At 35.5% G+C, this 18,467-nt stretch overlaps 2 protein-coding genes across 3 annotated transcripts in view; both read left to right on the forward strand.

Moving 5' to 3' along the window:
• The first annotated feature begins 75 nt into the window (after window positions 1-75).
• slc2a15a (solute carrier family 2 member 15a) lies at window positions 76-15,594 on the forward strand. Its single transcript, XM_055170445.2, has 12 exons — window positions 76-216; window positions 2,174-2,272; window positions 4,685-4,845; window positions 5,819-5,943; window positions 6,029-6,174; window positions 6,300-6,432; window positions 7,408-7,595; window positions 10,150-10,260; window positions 12,115-12,216; window positions 12,311-12,386; window positions 14,180-14,307; window positions 14,600-15,594. The coding sequence occupies exons 1-12, from the start codon at window positions 172-174 to the stop codon at window positions 14,852-14,854; spliced, it is 1,569 nt and encodes a 522-aa protein (XP_055026420.2). The 5' UTR covers window positions 76-171; the 3' UTR covers window positions 14,855-15,594.
• Window positions 15,595-17,084: 1,490 nt separating this feature from the next.
• fgf8a (fibroblast growth factor 8a) overlaps window positions 17,085-18,467 on the forward strand; it is a 39,312-nt gene continuing 37,929 nt past the window's right edge. For both annotated transcript variants that reach the window (XM_055169893.2, XM_055169894.2), the window contains exon 1: window positions 17,085-17,230. The gene's annotated coding sequence lies outside the window, so the exon portion shown is untranslated. The remainder of the gene's footprint in view (window positions 17,231-18,467) is intronic.

An 18,467-nucleotide genomic window follows, 5' to 3' on the forward strand; every position in this document is an offset into this window, starting at 1 on the left:
AGGCGGACCGCATTGCTTATCAAACCAACCGTTTGTCGTCGATCCAATATGACCACGCCCTCGTGTCAAGATGAAGTCGGTGCTCAACCGGTGGCCCCAAAAGACGGGAAGTTCAAAGTAAACTTTACATGTACTCTTTAAATCAAGATCTGTTGAATAAATAAATAGAAAATGGCTGAAGAAGTTTTAATTACGACGACAGGCACAAAAACATCGGTAAGTGTAGTATTTTCACTTACCATTCACTGAACTGTCGTTTTGTAATAGCTCTGTGTTGTTGTTATTATTTGGGTATCTAAGTTAGTTGTGTAAGTTGCTTATTATACTGTGCATATGCTCTGCAGTACTTTAAAATGAGTTTTGTAACTGTTAGTTAAAACATGACATATTGGGTCGGTTTCCCAGACAGGGCTTATGGTCTAGTCCCAGACTGAAATGTATGTTTTGGCTGCTTGCGCTGACATATCTTAAAATATATCAGTGTAATTTTTGTAAAAATGTTTTTTTTTGTAAGGTAACGTTTGTAAAAACTAATGTCCTAATATAACTAAGGCCAAGTCCTGGACTAATCTAAACCATGTGTTAATACTATATATTACAGTTACATTTTACTAGACAATTCAATTTTGGTGGATAAAGGTTTGTAATAGGTTCCGAAAAGTTAAATAATATCTGTATTATTTAATATAGTGATGTCCTTTACTAAACTGTGAGTAGGAAAGAAAATAAATAATTTGATGTCACAAGACATTTTGTCAGGATCTTTCCTCACGTGCAGGCCTATTAAGTGGTCAGAATAAGAACAAATTAAGTTTTCCTACTCATGATCTGAAATGAAATGAATACTGTGATGTCTCACATGAGAAAGAACTATTCTCTTTTCTTCTGACTTGACATTTAGAATAGAATAGAACATTTTGGAGTATTTGTTGGTTTGGCATAAACATTAGATACAGTAATATTTGCTATCCCAAGCAAAAAAAATAAAAGAGCATATAAATGTAAACCCACCCCAATCGATATTCCTGAGATTAAAGGGATACTCCAGTCAAATATCAGAATTACCCCATGATGTACTCACCCTTAAGCAAACCGAGATACATATGTCCATCATCCTTCATTTGGAGTACCTTTGGAGTTATTTTAGTAAATGTCCATGTTCTTCAAAGCTTTATAGTGGTAGTAAACCGGATCAGGGAGCAACTTCTGATTTTAAACCCAAAAAAAGTGCATTCATCCTTCACAGAGGAATTGAAAATTCTGTCATCATTTACTCACTTTCATGTTGTTACAAACCTGCATAAATTTCTTTGTTCTGATGAACACAAAGGAAGATATTTTGAGAAATGTTTGTATCCAAATCGTTCGTAGGCCCCATTTACTTGCATAGTATTCTTTTATTTCTCTATTGAAGTCAATGGTGTTCGTGTCCACGAACGGTTTGGTTACAAACTTTCCTCAAAATATATTCCTTTTTGTTCATCAGAACAAAGAAATTTATACGGTTTGTAACAACATGAGAGTGAGTAAAATGATGACAGAATTTTCGTTTTTGGGTGAACTAGCCCTTTAATAAAGATCTTCTGTGGGTAATCGATGCGATTGTATAAGAAAAATATCCATATCCAATATCTAGCTGTAATATTATATACATTATCTCATTCTCATCTCATACCCACAAAATACCTTTATTTACCCCTTAGAGCCATGTGGATTATTTCTGTGAAGGATAGGTGCACTTTTGGGGCTCAAAGTCAGAAGTTGTTCCCTGATCCATGTTTTCTCCTATTATAAGCTTAGAAAAGCGAGGACATTTACTAAAATAACTCCAAATATATTTGTCTGAAAGATGATGGATATATGTATCCCGGATTGCCTGAGGGTGAGTACATCATGGGGTAATTGTGGTATTTGGCTGGAGTATCGCTTTAAATATATTTTTTCTGTGTTTTATATATTTTTTATTCTAAATATATGCTTTCACTAAAAACATTCATTTAGTAATTAATTAAACCTCCTGAAGGACTTTTTAATGTTCTCTATACATCAGTAGATTTGGTGATAAAAAAAATCATTTACTGTTTTGTAACTGCCTGCATGTTGTTTTGTATGCTGCATCCTACAACTAAGCTTAATAGACGACACTTTTGTCACCAATTTTTCCCTTTAATAGCACCTTACCTCATCCCTGCTGGCAGTGGCTTTCCTCACCTCCTTCGGTAGCTCTATGCTATATGGATACAATCTAGCTGTAGTCAACTCTCCCGCTCTGGTAAGTACTGTAGTGACATGATTTAGTATCTTAATTGTCCAAAATAGCTAATTAAATCAAAAAAATTTAAGTTTTTCAAATGTATCTTTTCATTGACTTTCAGCAGAGTGGTGCAAGTTTATAGCATTGCCTCACAGTAGGTTGGGAGAGAGAACAAACACAGTGACCTGAACAGAAGCATTACTGAGGCAGGATTTCAGGGAATTTAGCCTACTTAACATGGCTCTATACATTCTATACATTCTTGTTGTAGACTGTGAATTCTTATAGGATTTCTGGGATACTAATATTTAAAAAAAAAGTTAAACATTTTTATAGTAATTTATACAGTATATGGTATCAAATGATTATCATAATTTTAACTAGAGAGAAGTTTTGCACAGCAAAATGCACTGGGCATGGGACATAATGAGTTTTTTTCTATTTTTCCCCCCCAGAAACTTAGAAACAAAGAGTTGAAGCCTTACTTTCATGTTTTTTTATAGATGACTCAGATGTTATTTGTTCATCTTGGCTTGTCAGGCATTCTGTGCTGCAGTGGTTGCCTCTAGCAGCTCTTCATGTATATAAGTAGGGACCTATTTGCCCTGCCCCATTAGCCTGTTAATGATGAAAATATTTAAATTTTCCTGTCTCCTGACTGGCTGTTATATACCCTACTTAAGTGGCTTTGTTTTGTGTTGTTTTTTCTTGAAACATCATGTTCTAATGAAGATGATTCAAAAACAAAAATCCAAACATAGATTAGAAATCGTATATATTTTGAAGCAGAAGCACAATGAAAAGTGTCAACAATAGTTGATTTTAACCTTATCATTTTAGTTCAGTATTATTAAATAGGTGTCCTTTACTGATTGGAGTGTCACACACACTTTCCTTTTTTATAAGTGTTTCGGATTAAATTAATTTGAAATGGAAAATCTGGATACACTCGAATTTAATTAGGTGTGACCTTAAATTGACATAGGATTAGTTTAAGCATTTCTTGTCATAAGACAGAGGCATGTAAGTCAATAAAACATACTAAATACGTGACATACTAAATAGAAGCTTTGAAACTTATAAACTTTAGTAAGAAAAGTGACTATTGAATTTGATAATTTTAAAGAATCACTGTTTAAGGTACATAGGTCTACACAAGCTGCATGAATCACTTTTTACAATTCCTTATGTGTTAAATTAGAAAAAATGTGTTTAAATAGATAATTATTTCAAAATTGTCAACTTGGCATTCATGCCATCCAACTTACATTGTTTCTTTAGGGTACTTTGTTGGGCTGTACACACTAAAAACAAATGGTGCTAAATAGCAGTAAAAGCTGTTCTTGCACTGCAAAAAATGACTTTCTAACCTAGTATTTTTGTCTTGTTTTCAGTAGAAATATCTCAAAATACTTAAATCAAGATGTATTTTCTTGATGAGCAAAATTACCTAAGAAAATAAGTCTAGTTTTAAGACAAAAATATACAATTTAGGTGAATTTGTGCTTGAAACAAGCAAAAATATCTGCCAATGGGGTGATACATTTGCTTGAATTAAGTGTTTAAGAAAAACGAAATCTTATTTCAAGATTTTTTTCTCACCCCATTGGCAGATATTTTTGCTTGTTTCAAGCACAAATTCACCTAAATTGTATATTTTTTTGTCGAAAAACTAGACTTATTTTATTTGCTCATCAAGGAAAAGTATCTTTTTTGATATTTCTACTGAAAACAAGACAAAAATACTAAGTGAGAACGTCATTTTTGCAGTGTCGCTCATAATCATAGAGGAACCATTTTTAGTGCTATATAGCACCTATGAAGAACCATACGGGGGTCATATAGCACCACAATAGCACCACACATGAGTCTACATAGCACAATATGCTTCTACAACGGTGCTACACAGGTACTTCATTGGTGCTACTGTATATGGCACTTAAAATGGTTCCTCTATTATTACGAGCCAAGAGCCACTTTGGTTCTATTTGGCACCATTTGTTTTTGGAGTGTATGGTTCCATATAGAACCTTAAATATCAAAGCTCAATTAGAACTTGAACAGAGAAAGGTTTGTAGTGGATAACTACAGCTTAAAATATAGTAATTATATATAAATATAGGTTCTGCGGACTAAAAATGTAGTTAAGAAATTTTTCTTTGAAGAACTTTTAATAAACGGGTTCTTTGGAGAATCAAAACTGATGACATCCATATGAAAACCCCTTTTTCCACCTTTTTATGTCCAGTTAACAGGACATTTACATATAAAGATCTAATATTTCATCATTTGTCTTTGTCATTGTTTTTTTTTACTCATGGCATTGGTAAGGCATGGTATAGGGCACTCTCCACAGTTCAGGCCATATCTAATATCTCTCTCTATCTCTCTCTCTCTCTCTCTATCTATCTCTCTCTTTGTCACTGACAGTACATTAAAGACTTCTATAACCAAACGGTGATAAGTCGAAATGGAACCGGACTGAACGAGGAGGCCCTTACCCTCATGTATTCACTTACTGTTTCAGTGTTTGCAATTGGAGGCCTCATCGGTTCCTTGATGGTTGGCACCCTGGTCACCAAATTTGGAAGGTAAGTCAGGAGAAGACCCATAACATCTGGCATGGTGTGGTCACTCTGCCAGGGATTCCTCAGAGTGCCAAGGCCACTGAGGTGGATTGTTTCTCATCTGTCACCCCACGTGACCTCTCTGACCGCACAAAACAACCTTGGCGTTGCCTTGTAAATGGCCTGGTTTGCTCTTTGGAAAAGGATAAGCTTCTTTGTTCTTGTATCTCCTAAGGTTCTCAAATGAGCACAGCTGCAGTTAGTTTTTAAATAACTTTGAAAGGATCCTTTTGTTTAGAAACCGAGCTTTCTGATAGACCCTCAATGAAGCATTATTTCTTCTTCCATATCCTACTTTAAGCCATAAGGGTGATTTGTCAAAAGGAATTTGGAAATACACTTGGCAAGTAGTAGCCAGGGCCTCTAGCTTGCACTGTAAACTATTGTAGGGAGAGTCCATGCATTAAACCTGTCAAGCTTTCTTTGGAAATCTCTGGTTGTGAGGCTGTAGAGGCCCCTGATAATCTGAGGCCCCGGGGCTCTGTCCTGATCCATAATCCAGTCTTGACCATATCCAATCTGTTAGCCATAGCTTAGACTTTTATTTTGTGCTTTTCAAGGACTCTGGAACTTCTATATGATGTGAGTGTCTATGAGTGGCGCCACAAGATTTGACTGCAGACATTTAAATGCAAATGAAAGACGATGATTCATGATCCTATTTATTGTTCTAATCAATTTCAGTCCTGCAAAATGTTTTATAGCAGTGAAGTGATCATAACGCAGAACACGATGCAGCCATCTGTAAATCAGGGGGAAAGTTTACAACTTGATAGAACTAATCAAGGAAGGCCGCTATTTCACCCAGCAGCACTGTCATGGAACATCAGTTATCTGGTTTTGATAGTTAAACTCCCAGGTGGCTGGCTATTGAGCATGACTGTCCCAGGTTAATGAACAGTGCCAGAACAGGACTCCATGGTGTTTGCTTTTGCAGGAGAGGAACACTGGTGAACTCCACTGTATTGGTGTTCCTAGCGGGAACGCTCATGGGATTCAGCAGGATCTGTGGCTCACCTGAAATGGTCATCGTTGGTCGTTTTGTAACGGGGATACATTCAGGTATGCCCCAGCTGAAAAGAAAACAAACATGATTTACAAATCGTGGCTTTTTTAAAACCTAAATGATCTCTGTGTTTCCTCTCAGGTATCTCTCTCAGTGTGGTGCCCATGTACCTTGGAGAAATTGCTCCTAAAAACCTAAGAGGCTTTCTGGGGCTCGTGCCCAGCATATTCATTTGCATTGGAGTTTTTTCAGCTCAAATCCTGGGCCTGCATGAACTTTTAGGAAAGGTAAAACTGAGTAATACAGAAATCTATTTAACATCATACATTACATTTGGTTAATATAAATGTATTGTAAAGCAGTGAGTTATGGGCTTTGTGTAATATTTTATTTGTGCTTCTTTGATTGGCAGGAGGAGCATTGGCCACTGTTTCTCTCCCTTGTGGTTGTCCCCACCTTTATCCAGCTGATGCTGTTGCCATGGTTTCCAGAAAGTCCACGTTACCTGTTGATTGAGAAGCACAATGTTCATGCCACTATCACTGGTGAGGTTTCTGAAGATAAATCTTGCACTTAATAGAATGATAATCGCATCCTAACAACATACCTGCATTTGTCAAATTATATCAGTATATGATATACATCAGTTTTTCATGTTTTAAGCATTATTTTAGAAGAGTTTATGTGTCAAGCAAGAAAAAAATTCAGTGTGGTCCTAAACCATCTCTTAAAGGGACACTCCACTTTTAAAAAAAAAATAGGCTAATTTTCCAGCTCCCCTAGATTGAAACATTTTACTTCTACCGTTTTGGAATTACCAAAGAGTTTCGGTATTTTTCCTATTTGAAGCTTGACTCTTCTGTGGTTGCATCGTGTACTAAGACAGAAAATTTAAACTTGCGATTTTCTAGGCAGATATGGCTAGGAACTATACTCTTATTCTGGCGTAATAATCAAGGACTTTGCTGCCGTATCATGGCTGCAGCAGGCACAATAATATTATGCAGCACACAAAAATAGTCCTTTTAATTAGCGATGCTAATAGTCTAATCAGATTCAATTAATTGTGCTAAGCTATGCTAAAAGTGGTACCGCCAGACCCGGAGATCGACTGAATGGATTCCAAAACTTTAAAACTCAGATGTTTAACTCTAGGGGAGATGAAAAATGAGCCTATTTTCGAGTGTCCCTTTAATATCTTGCTGGCCTAAATCATACTAAGATGTATGTTGTTTGCTTCTGCCACAAATGCATATGATATAAATTTAGTATATGTGTTTAATTTAGCTGTTATGTTTAGTAGTTTATTTTAGAAATGCAGAAATCCCTTGCGTCTGCATGGCAAAGTTTCTTTTACAGTGATCCTTTCTTGTAGTCACAAAGTTTAATCTAATTATTAGCTTTATGGGAAACATAACTCATGAAAACTAGTAATCATAGCTAAACTAGTGGCCCTTTAATGTGAAAATCCCTGATACAGATGTGCATGAAACCATTAGCTTGTGTTCTGTTTGGTGCAGCTCTGAAATGGTACAGGGCCAAGTGTAACATCCAGGAAGAGATAGAGGAGATGCAGGAGGAGCAACGCTCTCTGTCATCAATGGAGACTATATCTGTCTGGCAGCTGCTACTGGACCACACTGTTCGCTGGCAGGTCCTTTCTGTGGTGGTTATCAACATCGGCATGCAGCTCTCTGGTATTGATGCGGTAAGGCCTGGTTAAGATATAAAACTGACTACACTGGGGCCGGTCTCACAAACAAGGCTTAAATCTTATTTCAAATGAAAATGCATGTATGAGGTGTCTTAACTAAAATCAACTTTAACTGAAATATCTTCATAAAATATATCAGTGCCATTGTTTTGTGGCACACCACTTATGTTTTCTTTTAAAGCAGGGGTTCTCGAAGAGGGATCCGGGGACCCCTGGTGGTCCTCAGTGCTTAGTTGTAATATTGTTTATACATTATATAATTGTGTTGAATTTACATATGGACGCAAATTCTAAGAACCATGTCAGTCTTGCTACTGTTCATTTTATGAAAGCTTTATGATCATATAAAGTATATGTGGTACATATTTAAATAAAATGAATAAATAAATGTAAGATCTTTAAAACTGTGATACTTACAGTCTTAACCTTTATTTATGCTGGTTAGAAGAGGTTTGGTTCACCATAGGTCAATGCAAAATAGTCAACCAGCATGTTCTCAACGATGAAGCTGGTTGACCAAGGTAAGCTTATGAGACTGGTACAGTAAAAGCACCACCAAACTGTGATGTCACATGCAATGCGGGCCTTTTCAACAGAAGTGTATGACATTTAAGTTTTTATTATCAGAATTTTTTTCTAAAGTCAGTCATAGTAAATCAAGAATGAGTCCAGCCGCAAAGCAGTCTATATGGATCTGAATTGAAAAAGGCTAAACGGCTCTTATTTATTATTTTTTTGGGAAGGTGTTACTTTCCTAAAGTAGTTTTACTGCAGATTATTTATTCAGATGATTAGGAGCAGAGAGCTGACAGAACCTCATTCTTTACCCAACAGACCTTAGCAAATTACAATCTTTTTTCAGGAATGTGTTTATGGAATATAATTTGCACTGCCCTGCTAAAGCAATAAATACAAGCAATTACTCAAGCAAATGAGATGCTTTTTATTAATTGTGATGAAGATGATTATTGTGATTTGACAGCTATAATTTTGATTAATCTATAAATTCATTTTAAGTCAGAGCTGGTTGTTTTACATTTAGCTATTTTCCATGGATGGTAACATCAATAATTTTTCCAGTATGTGTCAGTGTCAGCTGATAATATCTGGGGTATAAATAAGATTTCTGATTCATCTCAATAAAGCGGTATAGATTTCTTATAACCATCATTTAAAAACCTGGAATCTGAAGGATAAACCTGGAATATGCAAATGTGTTTTTTTCCACAAATGTTCTTGCAAGTATATTATAATCTTGATATATGTTTTTTGGTGGCATAGTAATTCTGCCTTACAAAGGCAAAATGTGACCATGGACCAAAAACAAAACAAGTACCGTAACATGGGTCAATTATTTGAAATTTAGATTTATATTCAACATCTAAATAAATAAACTTTCTATTGATATATGGATGGTTAGGATTGGACAATATTTGGCCGAGATTTGAACATCTGGAATTTAAAGGTGCAAAAAATCTAAAAAGTATTGAAAAATGTGTATGTATCTTTATGGAATATGATATTTACTTAATATCCTAAAAATGTATAATTTTGACCCATACAGTGTTTTGTTGGCAATTCTACAAATGTACCCGTGCTACTGATGACTGTTGGTTTTTTTTGTCCATGGAGTCACAAATATTAAATGGTGATAAATCGGCTATTTACTGACACTGTTAAATAAAGCAGGAAAATGGAAAAATGCTGTATCACATTTGTTTCTATGATAATTTTGGGTGCAGCATTGGTCTGCTCTAGGAAGCAGTAGCAGTCAGCAATTTTATCCCCTGTGTATTCTTTTTTAGACTATGATAGTCTTCTCAACGTAGCACTGCAGATTTCCTTCATGAGGATGTACTTCTTTGTGTCCTACCCTGACGATTAACGAAATGACAATATACAAATATGCAATTTAAGCCTGTTTTTACAGATGCTAGTATAAAATAAGCCGACAGTTCAGGCAGTCTTTGCTTTATATTTTAAGTTGATGAATTTATTTGCAAAGTTAAAAAGGTCAGTAATCTTCTTTTTAACACCTTGAAAAGTTTGCGGAGATTCATTACAGCATCAATTCCTCTTAATCATCATTATATTCTGTCAAAGCACAGTTGATGTCAAATCAAAGTAGGACTAGCTTGGTTTACCCTATGGGGGTTTGAGATCAAATTTAAATATTAAATGACATTGACTGTAGGGCTCTTAGGAGGCAGGTGACCGTGTGTGGGTGTGTGCACGTGCGTGTGTGCATTTGTGAATGTGTATGTGTGCAGTCAATGTAAATGGGGCTGACAGGTGGTGAGTCTTGGCTGACTTCAGCATGAGCAGCAGGCCTTGTGTGTCCTCTACACTCCCAGCAGCTCTCAAACCGTCTGTGTTGTCTCTGATTACCCCCCTGCCTAACCTCACACGCAGCCCTCCAGCTCTCAAATTGAATCTGAAGTGTTGTACACCGTTACTGCTCACAGTCATGATATGCCACCTGTACAAGCCAAAATTACTTCATGTGCCTCTACCTTCTCATCCTTGTATCGCTCTCCTCTTATTCCAGATTTGGTTTTACACCAACGACATCTTTGAGAATGCTGGGATTCCAGCCCCTGAGATCCAGTATACCACTGTAGGAACTGGGGCTATAGAGATTATTGCAGGCCTTGTTGGGGTGAGTTATTATAATGCTTTTACAAAATCAAATGCTTTATATATATATCACAGTTTCACATCAGGTAGTGTTTACAGGGGCATTTGGAAATTTTTGTTAGTGATAAATATGGATGAATCTATAAGATTGTAATCTTTTCTAATTTATGCTAGACTAATTTGCCTTGTTTTAAAAATAATTTTTTGTTTTGATAATCTAAGACTTCTGGAAATTAGAGAAGTTTATATTTGCCTTATGATAATATGACAGATTACTTTATTATGTGACTTGTGTTACCAAGGCCACCATGACATGGTGCCTGCTGTCATTTTAATGTCTAAACAATACAATTGTATTGTAAATATAATATAAAAATAATCTTCATTTAATATTTTTAAACAATAAATAACTATAAAAATAAATGTATACAATACTATGCAAAACACTTGTGGTTTTAGAAGTTTTAATGACTATACAAATTTATTTTTCACTCTATTTTATTAAGATACAAACAGAAAATAGAGGAAAAATGTACAAAAAAATGAAAAATTTTATTTTAAGGAGTAAATGTCTTCTTTAGGCATTGTCCGTGTTTAGTGTGACCTCTCTTGGCACTAAACACATCTTGAGCGTTTTTGAGTAGAATGAAGTAAAAAGACTAATTTCTTTAAAATTAGAAATTAGGATTTAGTTTTATTTAGGTTTAAGAGATCAAGATTGCTCAAGTGGAAGGAGAGTTTACCCTAAACTTGACACATCAATTTACATTTTTATACTGTTTTAATACTATATACACATTTCCTGTATTTTCAGGATGTATTCTATTAAAGAGACTGAGAAACAATTATATATGATCACTATATAACATTGAAAAAACAACAAATCTAATTCTGGCATGGTGGCCTAAGACTTTTGCACCGTACTGTATGTAAATTTTCGTATCTTTATACAGTAGATAACCATCCCGTAAATCACATTTGGTAAAAACTAAAAAAAATTCTTTACTATTTCAGTCCATATTTAATTGCATAAATACATTAAATATAATCATTAGATACAAGTTTATAATATTGTTTCTTTATGACTTACATGGCATCCAATCTAGAATATGTTAACACAGACCTGCTTGTGAAAACCTGTGCTGCCCGTCCCACATGATGTCCCAAATGATTCTAATTCACCATATTTGACAGGGGGTTATAGTGACGTGAAATTGTTTATTAGAGATCACGCGGTGTGTGTTCACTAGAGCTGAGAACAGCAGCGGAAAGGAAGAGCGTCTTTCCACTTCTCAATCGTTTTCATTTTGCTTTCCCCTCAATCTTCCCCAGCTCGCGTTATGTATTTTCTCTGCAGTGACACTCATAAAAAAACACTGGATAAGATGAGCATTAGAGAGAATGATGTGTCTTGTTTTTACCGGCTCCATCTTTGGGTCACATCTCAGAGCTGTAATGAAGGCCAGACACCGTCTCTCTCTCTCCCACTTGCGTTGCTTAGCCAGGATTTAGTGATGCACCAGCAGCAGCCGGAGAAGAGGAAGCATGCTGTTAGTCAGAAGAACTCATTGCTGTCAGTGTCAATTGGTCCTCACTTGGGAGGCGAATGGCACACGGGAGGAAGGCTGGAGATTGGTTATAAAATTACAGCTATTCATTCTTATGTCAGCTGCACCCGCCTTAAAGTCAACAGCACAGAGCTTTAGCTCTCAATTTTAGCAGCACTTAATGAAAAAACAAGGTTCCACTTTATGCTTCCACACCATTTGCGTCAGAAAAACACCAAAAGCCATCCTTTCAGTTCAGCGGTTACTAATTAATCTGATAGGTGGTGCAGTCTGTGGGTTTCTGTGTTACATCTCTGTTTTTCTTGCAGTGTTTCACCATTGAACGTCTGGGGCGAAGGCCATTGATTATTGGGGGATTTGGCTTCATGGCAATGTGTTGTGCTGGGATAACACTGTCTCTCATTCTTCAAGTAAGTCGACTATACAATGCAGTAATTACAATCACTGTTGAAAAAAGAGTTGTGTAAGTATGAGTGATGGTGTTTTTGATACTTTTTTATGCAGACACACGTGTCGTTTATGAAGTATGTAAGCGTGGGGTGTGTGGTTGGAATTATCGCTGGATTCTGTATAGGGCCAGGTAAGCTCTTCATACATCTTACTCACTTAATATGTTTAATAATCTAATATTCACGGCTACATCGCATTCAGTCATGCTTAGATGCAATCAGTAGAGAACTGCTTCAATTGGATGAGTAGTTGTCTGCTCTTTGACCCTGAATTCCCAGATGATGTCTTCAAATAGTGAAATAGCGACACCTGGGGGTAGAATTTTGAACTGCAATTGCAGTTTACTCTGTTCAGTCCCAAGTATTGGGATGTTACATGCATTTATAAATAAAAATACATTACAATTTTATTTATGTTTAACGTATAGATAATTAGTTGTGTATTTATCAGAATAGCAGAGTAGTGCAGAGGCTCTGCAGAGGAAATGTGTACAAAATTGCACAAGGATTAAGGCATGGTAATGCAAAATAACTGTGTTTTTAGCATGCAAAATCTATTTATGTGATTCATTAATTATTTCTTAAGAAAATTGAAAACACACCTGTATTTTACATTTATTATTTAACATATAATTTATTTAATATTTCATTTATTTCAATATTTTATTTTCAAATATTATACAACAGTACTGGCTTAAATATTACATAACATTTGAAACAATTTTATTTTCATTTTTTTATTATGTGCACACAATGTAGTCAACATAGATTTATGAGTATTAATTTATACGATACACACTTTTTTTATGGCTTAATAGCTCTAAAAGTGGTTCACTGGCTTGTAATCATAGGGAAACCACTTTAAGTGCTATATAGCATCTCTATAGCACAACTGGTTCTACTTAGATGCTATATTGCACTTAAAGTGGTTTCCCTATGATAGTAAAACTATATTTGGTGCTATAGCACAACTTATGGTTCTACATAGCACCATATGGTTTAACATAGGTGCGACATAGATGCTATTTAGCACTTACAGTAGTTTTAGTGCTATTTAGCACCAGTGTATAGTACAGACACATTACACATTAAATGCCTTTTAACTGAACTACATTATATAAACTTGGCAATATAGTTGAGGAGGGAAAGATATGGCTTATAAGTTTAAAAGAGTTTCAAAGTTTTAAAGTTAACGTGTGTACTTTGTTGTATTACTTTTCCGTAATCGTAAGATTCATAGTTTATGCACACAATAAAGAGCAGAGAGGAGCAGCTCTGTTGCAGTGATGAATGAGACTGCAAGTGCTTTACTGAGTTGATGCATTATCCAACCCAACTCCAAAATCTATAATTCATTCTCAGGCCCCAGTCTCAATCGGTGTAATTACGTCTTTAATTAGGATTTTTTATGGCTCATTGTTCATAAACAATGATGAATATGGCTTTTTAAGACAAAATCCTGCATGAACAATGAATTACAAGCAGAGTTCCTTATCAATTTAACTGCAGCACGCCTCCTGCTGCAATTATCATGCACAAATAATGAAGCCATCGCTTGGCTTGTTCCTGAATTCATTACATTTGAAATAACACCTTGTGCCTCCTTATTTTTCACTTGTAACCAAAAGGGATTAGAACTTAAGCAGTGAAACAATCTCTGCCTGCTGCATATTGAGATAACAAGCTCCTCATAAAGCTTGTTTATTATCGCTCTCTCACTAAGAACTGTTGCACAACAGCGCAGCAATGCATACATGCATGCATGTGTTTAAAATGCCTGTGCTTATGTATTCAGAATTATGCATTGAATTAAACTGTTGTAAAAAAAATACAAGTCACAGTCTTGCTTTGCTACGATAGTCCTCAGAAAAAATGAGCAGGATAAAGAAACATAATGTTTGTACGAATGTTTTTTTTGTTTTAGCGGGTGTACCATTCCTGATCACAGCAGAGCTCTTTAAGCAATCTCATCGTCCAGCTGCATACACTGTTGGAGGGTCTCTTAACTGGATGTCTAACTTCACTATCGGCTTCATCTTTCCTTTTCTGCAGGTATTGTAACCATTTGTCGCAGTCTCTTCCAATCCAATTGTTTTAAGAGCGCTCATAAACATTTTTCCCCAGAGGTCCTTTATAATGTTTAAGATGCTGTTGCTTTTTGTGCCAACATTAAGTTTTGAGTTTCTTATAACTAAATGTTTTTTGGTTCCTTGATCTCAAATGACTTTGACTGCTGGTTGCTTTGAACATTTGTTCAAGTCAAGCATTGTAAAACCCAATAATCTTTAACTGTTTTTCCAAAAACAAAATTTGATTTGTGTTGTGTCCTCTTTCCGTATTACAGATGTCTGCTGGGTCATACTGCTATCTGGTGTTTTGTGCCGTGTGTTTGACTGTGGCCATCTATGTGTACTTTGTTATTCCTGAGACTAAAAATAAGACATTTGTAGAGATTAGTCAAATGTTTGCAACTAAAGAGGCTGTGGAGGAGAGTCTGGCCCTTGGTCACCCAGACCAACTCAAACTGAAAAAGATGAATGGATATGGATCACTTGAAAATGGTTCGCTTGAATTTGACAGCTCATCCTCCTGTCCTTGACCTCTAATATAACGCCAGAGAGGACCTTAAGAAATCTGAGATGTAAGCACAACACCTGAATCAATGTCATGTCTGAATGTCATGGTTAAGCAGATATTGTATTAACGGTTGTATTGTTGGCTTATTGTAGGTTTACTAGACCTAAAAAACTGAAAGAAACTTTCTTCCATCCGTTGTCCAGTTTTGTCAGTAGTTTGATGTAGTATGAACATTGAGAGCATTGTATAATGCCTTGTGTCATAAACATATGTTTTGTTTTTTGAGAACTTTATGACAAGAATATTATGAAATCGCAAACTACATTTTTAGGCTATTTATCATGTTTATATAATAACATGTATGTTTATATTATAACAAATACATATACTGTATATAGGCCTTATATAATTCTTTTTAAAGGATGATGTCTTTGAGAGTTTATACCATATTTTGATTATTTTAAAGATTATTTTGAATGTTCTTACCAGTGCAAGTACTTGACATATGCTTTATTATGGTTTATACCATATAAAACTGCCACAGGTGTAAATTCGTGGCTGGTTTATGACTGTCAAATATGTAATGAATCTTAGACTACATACTGTATTTGATCTGAGTTTGCAATAGTTAGTGTTGAAAATATGATCAAACAAACTGAAGAGCTTATATAATAATATACCATTTATATACTATATTTTACTTCAGTTGTACTAAAAGTATTTAAAACTTTAAAACACACCAAATAAAAGTGTTTTAATGACTCTGTGCTAATCCATTTTTTGGAGAACATCAGGGGGTGGAGTGATAAAGCTTACAAAGCAGGATCTTGGTACAGACACTGTTGGTTTCCACCAAAGAGCCCCATTGCCAGTCAGAGAAGAGCTTCATTAACTCACTGAAGAGGCAGATTTAATGCTTAATTAAAGAGAAGAGTCTCTTTCCTTTCCCTATGGATACCAAACATCTGTATGACGGTCTATATTGGGATACACCTTTGAGACATATCTTTAATATAGTGCCCTCCATAAGGCAGACCTTGCTGCATTAGTATATTTAAGGAATGTCCCAGATTTGTTTCAGATTATGGATATACATCTCTATAAAGGGCTAAGTGCATATAGAAGATTGTATTTCCTCTTTTATTTCAGGCATGTGTGAACATGGGTTTCTGGTCTATCAAGCCCCTGGGCAATGCTCTCCATCTGTGTGAGCCTCTCCAGATCTCCCCAGAAGAGACCCACATAGACTAATGATATCATACTCCTGCGTCTCCCGCTCCAAGAAGAGAAATTGTGAGCTGAATTGTGTCTGGCTTTCTGTTCGGTCAGTCTTCAAACACCAAGCTCAAGGTCACTGCTTAAATGGGATCTCAATGGAGTGTTGTGCACACAGCTGTACTCTCCCAGTTTATTTTAAGAGAAATTACTGCACTTCCAAGGCAGCACTGCATAAAATCCCTCAATCTTTAAATTTCTATTTTCTACAAGTATTAACGGACTTTATACCTTCCAAGAAATGTGAAAACATTTTTTAGATTAATGTTGGCCATTAGGATTTAAAATCCCTTGCTAGTATGTTATGAATATGATAAGCATATAGCATGTTAAAATGAGTACATTAGAATACCTTAAGTTTAATGATGTTTTGCTATATAAATGAAAAAGTAACTTAAACAGAGATGGAGCTACATTTACTCCGCTGCTTACGTTGCAGTAACATTTTAGAAATGTGCCTTTAAGAGTAAATTTAAATACTTTTACTCCAGTTACTCATGCATTATGTAACTTACTCTTAATTAATTACTCTTTAAAATTGGATATTTACAACGGATTAATACAACGAAATGGGTTCGTAAGTCAGTTTGAATGATTGAGTTGAAATTTTTCAGTTTGCTGCCATGATTGTCGCTTATGAAAATTAAACAAAAAAGACGTGTATGATGTCTTTTCTCGCGCATGCGCTGTTGTACGCGTACCGGCCTCAACCAGGCTGCACGCGGACGGTTTGTGCTTTTTTATTTTTTTATTGCAAATTCAATACAAAATACAACTTTGCATACATTAAATAAAATGTTTTTACAATACATCCAAAGTCATCTGAACAAATGAAAAAGAGGTAACATTTTTGTTATTAATTAAATGTTTCACTTCACATGAGAACGCGGACGGGCTGTGCGGAAGACCACAGAACCTCATGATGACGAAAATTGCATCATGCGGGCGGCGCGCGGACGCAGACGGCTGAGGTATATTTTTGGGTTGAAACAGAGTTAAAGTTCTGGTAAAAACATAAACATCTGTTGCAGTCTAAAGAACATAAAGAAGAAAATCCGTCGATGGGCTCCTGATTTACTGTCTACTTCAGATGTTCAGTGGTGGGCGTGAGCAAAACACGAAGGTGAAGATGTACTCTTGTCTGTATGTTCTTAAAATAGTTTTCAAATGAGCACTGCAGATGTTCTTGTTTACTTTTATATGCAATGTGCGAGCATATAAAAGTTAACATTGTCTGATACACCGAATGTTTATTTTACTAAAGAGATAAATTCACAGAATTCCTTTGGTGTATGCTCTAAAATATCTAATGATAATGATAATATAAACATCTAATAAACTGTTAAAATGAATTTATTATATTAATATTGAGATAATTATATTGATTATTATAAAATATATATACGTACATAGGCTACTATTACTCATTTTATGGCATACATTACTTTTAGTCCTACTTGACTTGAGTAATTGCTGTATTTTGAGTAAAACCAAAACCTTAACCTTAGTCTGTAATCACCTCCTTTTACACTATTGACGTTTCATCTTACGCACGTGCGTCGCGCATTGTTGTCGTTATGTGTCTGGAACTTAACTTCCGGTCTCTGTTTGTTTAATGGTCTGGCTAGTGGCTAAACTGAAATCTGGAACAAACACCTCGTCAAAAATAACAAATGTTTTGGTTTCCTAAAGATGCGGAGAGAAGACGATCATGGATCACGGCTATGTGAAGAGGGTGGTTTGGCAGCCAATCTGTAGTTAACATTATATGTATTGTAGTACACAGTAACGTCAGCTCAGTAAAGTTTTTGATACGCTTTAGCTATGATTTGAACTAAGGTAATCTACTTGTTAATTTTGCTTTTTTTCAGAGATAAACTACTCTACTCTTGTTATTGATTCTTGGTGAAAGTTTACTGGAAGTTATGCTTGTTCCACAAAAGCCGTTTGTTTATGTTGTTACTGCTGAAAGTGCCTATCCACATGTTTCTTGACGTAAATGTGGGTGCCGCCATCTTTGAGCTTTCCTGTTTATGACTTCCGGTGAGCCACTAAATCTAATGGTAGTCTATTGCAAAGGACACAAGTGTGCCGTTTTGACTGGCTGTTTAATGTTTATTATGAAATCCAAGAAGACCGACATAATTTGTCAGTTAGGGGTTGCCATAATAGCTAATACAAACGCAGTAAATCTCTACAAAACATTTCTTTTAACCATAAACCATGCACAAGAACTGAATGTGTATGTGGCGGTATTCACAAATCCATCCAGTAAAACCTTTCATAGAAACTGCCAGTTAACAATAAATACAATAATTGTTTAAAAACAACTAATAATATGCTGATAAAAATATGCTGAT

This window comes from Misgurnus anguillicaudatus, chromosome 11 (genome assembly GCF_027580225.2).
Source record: "Misgurnus anguillicaudatus chromosome 11, ASM2758022v2, whole genome shotgun sequence".
Classification (NCBI taxonomy): domain Eukaryota; kingdom Metazoa; phylum Chordata; class Actinopteri; order Cypriniformes; family Cobitidae; genus Misgurnus; species Misgurnus anguillicaudatus.

What these genes read in the sequence shown, in the direction of transcription:
- slc2a15a (XM_055170445.2), top strand. Translation starts at nt 172, where the DNA reads ATGGCTGAAGAAGTTTTAATTACGACGACAGGCACAAAAACATCG. An exon ending in TGTTCATGCCACTATCACTG is followed by an intron (nt 6,433 to 7,407) that starts GTGAGGTTTCTG and finishes TGTTTGGTGCAG; the next exon opens with CTCTGAAATGGTACAGGGCC. An exon ending in AGCTCTCTGGTATTGATGCG is followed by an intron (nt 7,596 to 10,149) that starts GTAAGGCCTGGT and finishes CTCTTATTCCAG; the next exon opens with ATTTGGTTTTACACCAACGA.